This window comes from Symphalangus syndactylus, chromosome 19, assembly GCF_028878055.3.
Source record: "Symphalangus syndactylus isolate Jambi chromosome 19, NHGRI_mSymSyn1-v2.1_pri, whole genome shotgun sequence".
Taxonomy (NCBI): domain Eukaryota; kingdom Metazoa; phylum Chordata; class Mammalia; order Primates; family Hylobatidae; genus Symphalangus; species Symphalangus syndactylus.
Genome location: NC_072434.2, coordinates 75,483,153 through 75,495,648, shown reverse-complemented (window position 1 = coordinate 75,495,648; position 12,496 = coordinate 75,483,153). Strand labels below are relative to the sequence as shown.

Below are 12,496 nucleotides of genomic sequence, written 5' to 3'. Positions count from 1 at the left end.
TGCATATGTGGGTATCTTTTGTATCTATGTTTTCTATCAGTACCAACTAAACTATACAGTGGACCTCTCCATTTCAGGGGTGAATACTTGACAGTAGGTAATGTTTGCGTCTGCCTATCCATGTTAGAGCATCTGCTCCTCCAGCCTGGCTTCCTCAAGGGGGATGGGTCTTCTTTTTGTTCACACTTAACTCTATGAAGCTGATTGTTCTTTCTGTGTCCAAGTTTAATATAGTTTTTCTCCAGGCCTTTTCCTTCAACATCTACATAGATATTCTTTGCATCTTTGGTTTAAAATTTCCTTTTAAGATACCCTTTTTTTTTTTTTCAAACAAAGCCTTGCCTTTTCATGTCAGAACTACTGAAAATGGATTGAAACTGCAAACTAGAGAATGATTGTCTGCTTTTACCTAACTCGCTGCATAGTAATCAACTTGATATAGGGAAAACTCTTGAATTAGATTTGCCCAAAACCAGAAGGGGCTATCTTGTAAAGCAGTGAGTTGGTCATCTTTGAAAGCGTTTAAGTAGAAGTTGGATAATCCCATCTTGTATAGGCAGTTAGATTCTTAGAGTTATGAAAGTCTTCTTACTGAGAGTAGTTAAAATATTTTCTACTAGTTGCATTTCCAGTTTAAGCTAGCGCTAGCTAGTGACTTATGGGAGAAAGCTCATTAGTCTTGGCCTTTCCTTTTCCCGAGGTTGAAGTATGGGACTTAGACTATTCATTTATTGATCCATTCTCCAGATATTTATTTTGCACCTATTATGTGCCAGGCATTGCACTAGGTGATTATTAGGAATACAGCAATAAGCCAGATAGTGTTGGTCTCTGCATTATGTACCAGGCATTGTGCTAGGTGAGTATTAGGAATACAGCAGCAAGCCAGATAGCGTTGGTCTCTGCCCCATGACTTCTATAGTCATCAACCAAATCATTATGCAAATAAACATAAAAGTGTGATTGTACACATCATATGAAGGCATAGCAAAGGGTCAACATAAACTCCCTTTATTTAGGGGTATCAGGCAATACAGCTTTCAGGAACTGAAGTGTAAGCAGGGATGAGAAAGTTGGATTGAAATTAGTCTACTAGTGATGTTGAGCTGTGTTCAAACTTACTTGAGCATAGCTTCTCAACTCTGTCCAGAGGAGATACTATAGATGCAGTATTAGAAATAGGAAAGGGTCTTTTTCATCAAGAATTTGATTTGTTGTTTGGCTGGGTGCAGTGGCTCACGCCTGTAATCTCAGCACTTTGGGAGGCCAAGGCGGGTGGATCACCTAAGGTCGGGAGTTCAAGATGAGCCTGACCAACATGGAGAAACCCCGTCTCTACTAAAAAATACAAAATTAGCAGGGGTGGTGGCGCATGCCTGTAATCCCAGCTACTTGGGAGGCTGAGGCAGGAGAATCGCTTGAACCCGGGAGGCGGAGGTTGCGGTGAGCCGAGATCGTGCCATTGCACTCAAGCCTGGGCAAAAAGAGCAAAACTTTGTCTAAAAAAAAAAAAAAAAAAGAATTTGATTTGTTTGTACTGTACTTCTCCTGCCCACTTTCTAGTGAATACAAACAACTTCAAATATATTCTTCAGTGCACTCTTGAGGTTGCTTAGTACATGATTTCTTCTTTTTGTAGAATTTCATTTCTGTCCTCATCCCCATATCTTTTTGCAGAAAGGCTTGGCAAATGGTAGACTCTCCTCAAATATGAAATAAAGCAATATTTACAGACTCTTTTTCTTGCCTCTAAGTAATTTACTTGCTTTTTTTTTCCAGCTTCACTGAGGTGTAATTGACAAATAAAAATTATATATTTACAGTATACAATGTGATTTTATATACATATATATTGTGAAATGGTTGCCACAATCAAGCCATCTAAGCAATTATTTATTTATTTTTGAGACAGAGTCTCACCGTTTTCCCCAGGCTGGGGGTACAGTGGCACAATCAGGGCTCCCTGCAGCCTCGACCTCCCAGGCTCAAGCCATCCTCCTGCCTCAGCCCCGACCAAGTAGCTGGACATATTGGTGTACATCACCATGTCCAGCTAATTTTTTTGAACTTCAGTAGAGACCAAGTCTCACTGTGTTGCCCAGGCTGATCTCGAAATTCCAGAGCTCAAGTGATCTTCCTGCCTTGGTCTCCCAAAGTGCTGGAATTAAAGGTGTAAGCCACTATGCCCCGTCTATCTAAGCAATTTATTAAGGAGAAAAATCTTTTGCATCTGTGAACTTGTCTGTAAACATTTGACAAAGAGGAAGTACTCATGTTCTGGTCACACCCAGCTGTATATCATCAGTAACACCCTTATGCATTGTTAAATCTGCCACGTCTTGAAGCTTTACCAGGTTCCATGTGTGGAAGCTCCCAGCTGCATAGCAAAACTAGAAGGAGCTAAGAGTTTCCCTCTCGTCATCAAGGTTCTACTGAAAGCCATAAAGTGTAAAACATTCCCACAATAGTGGCATTTTCTTGCTTCCACTTAAATGTAGCCTTAATTTTAATTTTTTAAAATACAGATTTAAATACAAGTTTCCCTTCATTTGTGATAAGCTAAAATGCATGTTTTTTTTTTTTGTTTTTTTTTTCCCAGAGCCAGGCCAAGTCTATTGCAGAACAGAAGAGATTCCCATTTGCCACTGATAATGACAGCACAAATGAAGAGTTAGGTAAGACTTGAATCTGGTAATATTCCTGTAATATCTGCCTCAAATTTTTGGTTAGATGCATAGCAGGAAGACAGGATGGTAAGGAGTAGAGAGACTGGCTTTGTCAATTTGAGTTGTTTGATCTTGCATGGAGCATTCAGCCCTTGTGATGTTCCATTTATTATATGTCGAAAAAAAAAGGTTTGGATGAAATAATCCATTCCAGCTCTCCATTTCTATGGAAATTAATAATTATGGTAATGAGCTCTTATGAGCTGTTCCGATTCAGTAAAAGGTTATTTGTGTGCTGTCATCAGATGTGAGCAATGAAGAAGTGAAAGCAGAATAGAATCTCAGACTACCTACTTTTCTGTATAGTGAAATAGCTATCTTTAAGTTATTTTACTCATGAGGCTAGTCAGTTATTTTTGGGTCTAAGAATGTGGGTGTAGAAAAATTGAATTTATTCATATCTGCATGAGTCACATAGTTTGGTGTGTTCATTGCATGTTTTAAAACAGGCTGGTTTTGTCAGTTTCAGATATGCACTGGGCATGTTTCCCTCACTGTCTAGTGAGTTTACATTTGAAGAAGTGGAGACAAAATTGAATACAGGGCTGAGCAGTACAACTGGGCAAACTATTGAAGCACATGTTCTCACATGGGGTCCAGTCGCCCAAAGCACCTGCAGGAATTCTTCTCTACCTAATTTATGCATAATTATTTTATCCTTACCATGGCCATACGTGTTTGATATTAAGAATAAGTACTCCTTATACTGGCTTCTTTCCTGTTAGTGCAGGGTCTTGCTCTGTGGCCCAGGCTGGAGTGCAGTGGCGCAATCATAGCTCACTACAGCCTTAAACTGGGCTTGAATGATCTTCTTGCCTCGGACTCCTGAGTAGGTAGGATTACAGGTACACACCACTGTGCCTGGCTAATTTTTTTTTAAATTTTTTTGTAGAGACTAGGACTCACCATGTTGCCCAGGCTGGTATCAAACTCTTGGGCTCTAGGGATCCTCCTGCCTTGGCCTCCCAGAGTGCTATTTTGAAAATGCTAATTACTTTATGGTGATATTCTTTGAGGAGGCTTTGAGGACCGCCCTTTAAGGCATCAGATCTGGTCTTTTCTGAAGTCCTTGGATTCTACTTAGAGTAGTATTTATTTACTGAATAATGAGTTCAGAGCCTGATATGTGCCAGGTCTGTTTTGTTCTCCAAGAATAATCCTAGTAGACCCTGGGGTAGTGTAGGCCCTGAGCTGGCCTACGATCTTTTGTACCCAATATTTTTTCTTGAAAAAATGACATCTGTGAACATATACATTGCTTGGAGATGCGGGGTTGCTGGTGAGTAGAGATTTCTGAGAGAAGTCCAGTTATACCCGCTTTTCCTTTATGTCTTTAGACTCCTACAACAAAATTTAGATCCTAATAGTTATTTGTATTTGCACAAGATTTGGATTATGATTATACTTTTATTAATAGATACTTCTGCGTTTTGTTCGCAAAATGTTGAGCTTTAGGTGGAGGGATTTGAAAACTGCATTTGATTTTAAGTGGAATTCAATCGCTTAGATGTGGACAGCCATCTAAATATGTTCCTAAAGTACAAAATTTATCTCTAAAAATTGTATTTGTTTTTATGGCTCATTGATTGATTTGTTCATTCAACAGATATTTACTGATTATGGGATAATAAATAGGAAATAAAAATTTAGATTTGAAAGGAATCTTTAAGAAAATTTTCTACAGGCTTATTAAGCAAGACCCAGACAGTTATGAGAAGTGACTGAGGTCCCCATGATCACACAGCTGGTGAGTGACAGTGCCAGAATCCGAGCTCAGATCTTGGCTTTCTGATCAATTGTCATCTTCCTGCATTCAAAAAAGTACAAGTTTTTGTTTTTATCCGTGTTCATCTGACCATTAAGGAATTTCAGCCACTTGGCCATCCCTCCAGTGCATAATGGTTTGGGAACTGCCTTGAATTTTCTCAGTGTACCGGGCTGCCTGGGAGGTTAGGCTCCAGAGCCAGGCAGCTTGCTGCCTTCCTCTCACTCACTGCTTATGGTCCTTGGACAGCTTGTTTAACCACTTTCTGTTTTATTTCCTTGTCTGCAAAATGGGGTTAATAATTGTACCTACCTCATTGCAGTGGAGGAGCAAATGAGTTAATACTGGTAAAGGATATTACTGTGCCTGGCACATATTAAGAATGCAATGCCTGTAGCCACTGTGATTCTTGCTGCTGTTTTTACTACTAATATTACTGCCCCCACCACCCCCCACCAAAACTAAAGGTATCCTCTCGTTACCTGGAGGTTAGCTAACTGAATGGTATCCATTGTCAGCATTCTGAACATGAATTTGGGCTTCATTTATCTTTTCAAAGAAAGTAGGGCAAAAGGGCTCTCTTTTTATTTTGGAGAATGCCCCCAGAAGTGCTTCTATTATTATGGTGTTCAATTTGAACTTTATTTTATTGATTTATGAATATATTTTAAACTCTTTCTGCATTTCATTTCTGTTTCTGCTTTAATTTTTTACTCCTTTTTTTTTTTTTTTTTTTTGAGACGGAGTCTCACTCTGTCGCCCAGGCTGGAGCGCAGTGGCGCCATCTCGGCTCACTGCAAGCTCTGCCTCTAGAGTTCACGCCATTCTCCTGCCTCAGCCTCCCGAGGAGCTGGGACTACAGGCGCCTGCCACCACGCCCAGCTAATTTTTTTTTTTTTTTGTATTTTTGGTAGAGACGGAGTTTCACCGTGATAGCCAGGATGGTCTTGATCTCCTGACCTTGTGATCTGCCTGCCTTGGCCTCCCAAAGTGCTGGGATTACAGGCGTGAGCCACCACGCCTGGCCTATTTTTACTACTTTTAACTGTCAGGAAATATAAGCTCTTAATGACAGTAAAAGTTTTCGTTGCCCATCTTCTTGAACACCTATTAGGTCCTAAAGGGTATTGCAGTAAAGCTTTACAGAAAAGCTTTTTTGCAAATAAATGTTATCGAAATAGTTACGTTGAGTGAGGAATAAAATGTTTTTCAGGGATTTTGGCGGGGCTAAAGGTTAAGCAGTCAGGGCAAATTTTATAGATGGTAATGTAATCTAGCATATTCAAACATTGTTTTTTGGATGGGTGGCAGAATTTAGTCAGAATATTGCTGTGTTTTCAGATTGTCCTGGCTCTAATTTCAAAATACCACTCTCCTAAACAATGTAATACAAAATGATTCATCTTTAGTGTATATTTTGAGTAGCATTTTGACTGTATTTTGAATGGAATAAGTAGGAAAAAGACTGTCATTGCGTTATAGTGGTTTGTATTATCCCCAGTTAAGCATTATGTTAATACCTTTGAGTCCCTGTTTTTGTTCTTATTAGGTAATTGGCGGTAAATTCAGCACTCTCAGGAATTGAGATTTGTGATGCTATTTGGGTATTTCTCATAACATTCACAGTAAAAATCACATTGCCATGTTATGTGGACATTATTTAGGCTTATTACTAGCTTTTGTGATAGCTAGGAGACATCACAAAGGTTATTTGGGATTTGAAAATGAATGATGGCCTTAGAAAAAGATCAGTATCTCTTGTAGGCAGATATTTTATAGATGACTTTAACAGTTTAAATCTAGATGGAATTAGAAGGCTGATTAGCAAGTGCAGAGTGGTGAAAGTAGAAGAATTCAATGACACATTATTAACTTCTAGGTTTTCTTTGACTGCTTCCAGTGCTTGGAGCTGCCTTTGGAGATTTACCAAAGAATTTAGTTATTGATTCTAGTTTGAGCTACTTTATTCTTTCCTTTAATATTTTTGTATTTTGTTTCATAGCTATTGCTTATGTCTTGATTGGCAGTGGTCTGTATGATGAAGCAATACGGCATTTTTCAACAATGCTTCAGGTAAATTTTCTTTTTATTTATGTAATTTCGAGTTTATGGTCATGACAAAAATATGCACTGATGCACAGCTGAAGTGCTGTAATGCGACATGTTTTTAAATTATACAAGAAAGCGAAAGAAATTGATATGGACTGAGCACTTTCTTGCTGCCAGGCCTTGTGACATGCTTTCATTTAATCTTTTAAATGAAAGATTTTAAATAAAACTTCATTTTAAATGAGAAAAGGGAATCTAATCAGGTTAAGCAATTTACTCATAGTCTCCTGACCATCAAGTTGCAGAGATGGGATTCGAATGCATGCTTTAAAAAAACATTAGTTTCAGTTCACTTTCCTCTCTACCACAATATCTCCCATGAGATACGGACACTGGAAATTCTTGAAATTCCAACTTATTTTCACACAGGAGTTGATCTTCATGATTAACTTAATTTCTACTAATAGATATGTTTCTCTCCTTAAAGTATAATTATGAGACTCCTCAGTGAAGTGTTGGGTCTTTACTGATTGATGGCTGCGCTAAAGTATAGTTAAGATAAAGCACGCAAGCACTACATGTGTAAGAGTTGCAAAGAAGGCTGGTAGCTGCCCAGCATCATTGGCCTTATATCTTGCATCATTATTTAACTGTATGCACTGTTGGTGCCTAACCATTTATTGATTGTTGATGTGTCTTTCCAGTGAAGAAGACATGGATTTTAGAGCTAGAGATGCCTTAATTCTAATCCACTTTGCTTCTTGCTACCAAGTTATTTAAACTCCTGAGTTATGGAGATAATAATAACTACCTCCAAAAAAATTCTTTTTTGGTTTAAATGAAATGTCCTATTAAAGTACTTAGTACCCGGTGCCTGGCACATAGTAAGTGCTTAGTAAATTTTGGCTAGTCAAAGTACCATTCTGGTATATTCATCTGTGTTAACCATAGCAAGTGCCAACAAATACCTTCCAGTCTAGCAGGCAGACTTAATTTAAATGATTCATTTTGAAATTTTAGCTCTGCTTTTGTTTTCTCTTTAAAAATAAGGTTAATTATATTGATAATATCTTCATTCTCAAACAATTGATGAGATATTTGTAGTTATTACTTTGAGGTCTTTGGATCCAAAGAGTGGTATATTTGGGTGGTCATGTGGAACACTATTCTTCAGTGGAATTTAAAGTACAAAGGGTAGATTATGAATAGTTTTAAAAATCACCTTTCTGTTAAGTATTGGCAATGTTATAAAAGGTAAGCAAACACTTTTACACAGTTAACACTTGACCCTGATTTGAAAGGGAGGTTTTGATACATTTATAGGAGCAAATATCAGTTAATTTAAGGCAACCAGCCTGGAGTGTAGAATCCAGCAGAAAGTAGGAATTTGCAGATGTATTATTTTATTCAACTTTTTGAAAATGCTATTACCATTGTGGTTGAAGACAATATAATACTCTTAAAGAAAATATTTTAAATAATAAAAAATTTCCGAATTCTGCCACTTTAACATTGTTTAAATTTTTTATTTATGCCTTTTCAAAGTATGCATTTGTTTTATAATCTGAATATATGTACTGTTTTATATTACTTTTTCACTTAATTCTATGCTGTAAATGTTTTTCAGTATTTTTCTACAATCTTATTTTTAATGGCTCTATAATATGCCTTTGTCCATTTATAGTTGTAAGACATTTCTCTTGCAATTGTGTTCAGAGAGTATATTAGCATTTTTCTCTTTGTGCAAAGAAGATAATGTATTGAAATGTGATATTGCATTTCATCTGATACAATGGGTTGCTTTCAGCTGGGAAATCTCTCTTTGAGAATGTGTGGATTATAAGGTTGGACTGCTTTGCTCACAGTTCAGACTATTGATGGGGCGGGGATGAAGGCAGTGGAAAGTTCAGATGCAGAAGAATGAACTGGGTGGTCATTTATAACGTATTTTTATTAGCAGCAAGAATGCCCTTGGCTTTCCTGTTGGTGCTTTTCTCAGTGATTTCTCTCTCCTTACCCTTTATCTCAGTGCTTCCCAGCTCTTTCCACATCATGGCACATGTGGAAATAATATTTGCATGGCACATAGGTAAACAAGAATAATTTGGAGGCATCCAGATAAAGCTTTGTGAAAATCTGTCACATTTTCCTTGTATTATATGACTGATAAGAAATAGAAAATTCAAAGATTCTGTCCTCCAGCTAGAGAGCAAGAACCTGTCTCTGAAAAAAAGAAAGAAAATACGAAGATTCGATGTTAAATGCTAAAATTGTTTTCAAAAGTTCTAATAAGAAACTTGATCCTACTTTTCTGGACAAAACTTTTCTATATTAGAGTTTATGTTTGAAATTGATGCACACAGTCTCTGTTTGAGTTTTCTGTTGTTTTCATCAAATTCTCGATAGCCAGTGTCATCGAGAGACTGTAAAAGTAGGTGGTAGCAAATGTCCAAAGAATAGTTATCACTTCTTCTCCAATTGACTAAAACTCCTTTTTTCATCACGAATCATAATTTGCATAAATTATTCTCTTTAAATTATGTATTACACATATGATTATTCTCTAAATCTAATTATTCTTTTCTTTTTTGTTTTTTTCTTTTGTTGGCAAGTGTAGTGATAAAATTTCTTGCAGTATGAAATGCATTTTTATCTCTATAATACTTTTTCATATCCAGTATTTCAGAATAGTGATGAAGCTTTTCTTCAAGCCTACACAGATGTTGCTCTACTACTTTTCATTCTTCACATTGTACCTGAGCTAAATATCACTTGAGAACCATTTTTCTCTGTGTATGCTAATAAATTTTTACCTGTTCCTTGCAGGACCTTCTAGATATGCAAAAACACAGTGTTTTTACGCCAGTAAATGTCCTTTAACAAATCTACAAAGTGGTAGCTATTCATGTACAGACTTTTTGGTTTTCTTGAGTTCATTAACTCTTGGCAATTTTTTTTTTTTTTAGACAGCCCATGAACTCCAGTATGAAGCAGCAGAGCATGGAATATGATTCTGTTTATAGAAGCAGGCAACAAATGGGGACTCGGGGGCTTGGATTTTATTAGAATCACTATTTTGATAAGCTCATTTAATATGATTTTCAAATCTACATATAAAGGGTGCTTTAACTCCAGAATGACTTTTTGATATAAAGCTCTTATGCCTTTCCTATTGTCTTGGTTTTACCATCAGGTTACAAACCTGGGAAATATTTCCATAATCCTCAGTGTTTCAAGGTGTTTATTGGAATGTTTATTCCCTGTGGTTTGATTTTCCTTTACGGAAGTATCAAGGTTTCTAACTGAGCACAATGACAGGGTTTAATAAATGTCAGTCTGCATTGGAAACTCTTGATTTTTAAAGCTTATAACTTAGTGTTGCCTCTATGCCAATGCCCTGAAGTCACTTCCACGTGTGTCAGTGCATCAATAATAGTGTTCTTGAGTTGAAAAGTAGAACTTTTTCCTGATTTCTGTGCTGCTTTGGTCCTCATGCAGGGATGGGTATAACATAAATGCTTCAACAATTTTATGAGGTAACTTGGCCTTTGCTATTCATTATGTGACCTTGAGCTCATCTGATTTTGATCTGATTCCAGTGGAACTGAACTTGTAAAAGAACATTATTTCCTATTTTACATTAGCATACAAAATTGAAAACATTCCTCTGCATAGAATTTTAAATAACATCCTTTATGCAAATACGTGTGTTCATCACTTAGGTGAAATCTAATCCTCATTACATTGCTTATCTACTGACTGTTTCGACTTGTTTGTTTTTAGATCCAGTGACTTTCCAGTTTTAATAAAAAAGCCAACTTTGTAGTGGTAAACACAGTAAATACTGTAAAATTTAAAGTCACTATATAAATAATGAAATGAGGATAATATATTAGACTCTTTTTTTTGAGAATTGAGACATCTAAGTAGACACAACACCATTTAGGCAACTGTTATACCATGATTTTGCAGTTGCATAAAGTAAAATTGGAAGATTGAAGTATTCATTTTCATTTCAGTCTTTTTAAGAGTATAGAAACTTTTTAAAGAAACTTTTTAAAAAGTTTCTGAAAACTTTATAAAGTATAAATATTATAAAAATATTTTGAAAAATTGCTCTTCAGAGCCTAATTTGTTTTTAGGAATAAACGTTGGTTTTTATTTGGAAAAACCCAATAATTTACTATGCCATTCCATAAAGAAAAGTTTTTGGCTTTTTAACTAATGATAGATAAAATAATAAATAAAGTTGTATCAACTTTTAAAAGTAATAAAATCTGTTATTTAAATTTAGGAAGGCTTAATACTAGACTGTAGATATAACAGCCACAATAATTATATGTCCTTCTTGACTGTTAGGAAAAAATTCTAAAAAGAAAGAATAAATTGGGCCGGGCATGGTGGCTCAGGCCTGTAATCCCAGCACTTTGGGAGGCCGAGGCGGGCGGATCACAAGGTCAGGAGATTGAGACTATCCTGGCTAACATGGTGAAACCCTGTCTCTACTAAAAATACAAAAACAAAATTAGCTGGGCATGGTGGCAGGCACCTGTAGTCCCAGCTACTCAGGAGGCTGAGGTGGGAGAATGGCGTGAACCCTGGAGGTGGAACTTGCAGTGAGCCAAGATCGCGCCACTGCAGTCCAGCTGGGTGACAGTGAGACTTCGTCTCAAAAATAAAAAATAAAAAAAAAAAGAAAGAATAAATTGAATAGAGAAAACCTAAATACTTTACAGATAAGCCCAGTAATCAATTCAGTGCTGTAGTAATGATGAGACCATAGGGTGACTTGAGGAGAGGCCCGCGCGAGCCTCCTGCAGTCAAGATGATGATGGCTACCTTTAGGAAGTTGTCAGTGTTCAGATATTTCAGCTGTTGCAAATTTTTGAATTGCTAGGTTTTTTTTTATTTAAAATTTTTATTACTATAAAAATGTTCCAGCTTCAAGAGCTGGAGGCCCACCATACATCATTCACTGTGGCACATCTGTCATAGAGCTTTGCCTTCCTGTTACCCTGGATCGGGCTCTTGTTTTCCATTGACTGCACCCCACTATTATTAGCCATGTTGTCCTGCTTGCTTCCCCTTTGGGAAGAACAGGCTTAGCAGAGCTGACTTTGATCTGATAGGCAAATCCTTGTCTTCTGTGTTGGTTTTTGCTTGCTATTCCTTGTATGTGGCAAGAATAGCATGGCTTTGCATGGTATTCCTAGCACATGGAACCTGAGATAGCTAACAGTAGGCCCTGAGTAAATAATTATGGAATGAATGGCTGACATCCATACAGTGAACAGTGGGAATAAAGGAGAAGGAGCATATTTATTTTCCCGGGGCATCTGGAAGGAATCCAAAGGTGGTGTTTGAGCTGAGACTTAAGGGATCAAAGGAATTTCTTGGGGACCGAGGCAATGGGTGAGTGTTTCAGACAGAAGAGATACATTTGCAAGTGCACTGCATTTGGGAAGGCATCTTGTATGTAGGGAATTATTAAATGGTTCTGATTTCTAGGGTATGAAATGAAGCTGGGTGTGGTGGCTCATGCCCGTAACCCCAGCACTTTGGGAGGTTGAAGCAGGAGAATTGCTTGAACGCAGAAGCTTGAGACCAGCCTGGGCAACAAAGTGAGACTCCCATCTCTACAAAAAAATTTTAAAATTAGCCTGGTGTGATTGTGCACTCCTATAGCCTCAGGTACTCGAAAGGCTGAGGCGGGAGCATCTCTTGAGCCCAGGAGTTTGAGGCTGTAGTGAGCTAGGCTTGCACCACTGTACTCTAGCATGGGTGACAGAGTGATACCCTGTCTTTATGAAAAGGAAAAAAAAAAAGAGGAAGGAGATGAGGCTGAACAGTAAGCAGGAAAATGATTAATATTTTCTGCAGAGCCATTTAGATGTTACCTTTTTTTTTTGTATTGTGAGTTGCTACCCTTTAGTGGGTCCTGAAATTAATTGGCAAG

At 37.3% G+C, this 12,496-nt stretch overlaps 1 protein-coding gene across 12 annotated transcripts in view; it reads left to right on the top strand.

The window, feature by feature from the left end:
* TTC13 (tetratricopeptide repeat domain 13) overlaps positions 1 to 12,496 on the top strand; it is a 74,514-nt gene that overhangs the window by 19,979 nt on the left and 42,039 nt on the right. For all 12 annotated transcript variants that reach the window (XM_055235398.2, XM_055235409.2, XM_055235401.2 and 9 more), the window contains exons 3-4: positions 2,600 to 2,675; positions 6,494 to 6,564. In XM_055235398.2, the coding sequence (XP_055091373.1) occupies positions 2,600 to 2,675; positions 6,494 to 6,564 (147 nt within the window). The remainder of the gene's footprint in view (positions 1 to 2,599; positions 2,676 to 6,493; positions 6,565 to 12,496) is intronic.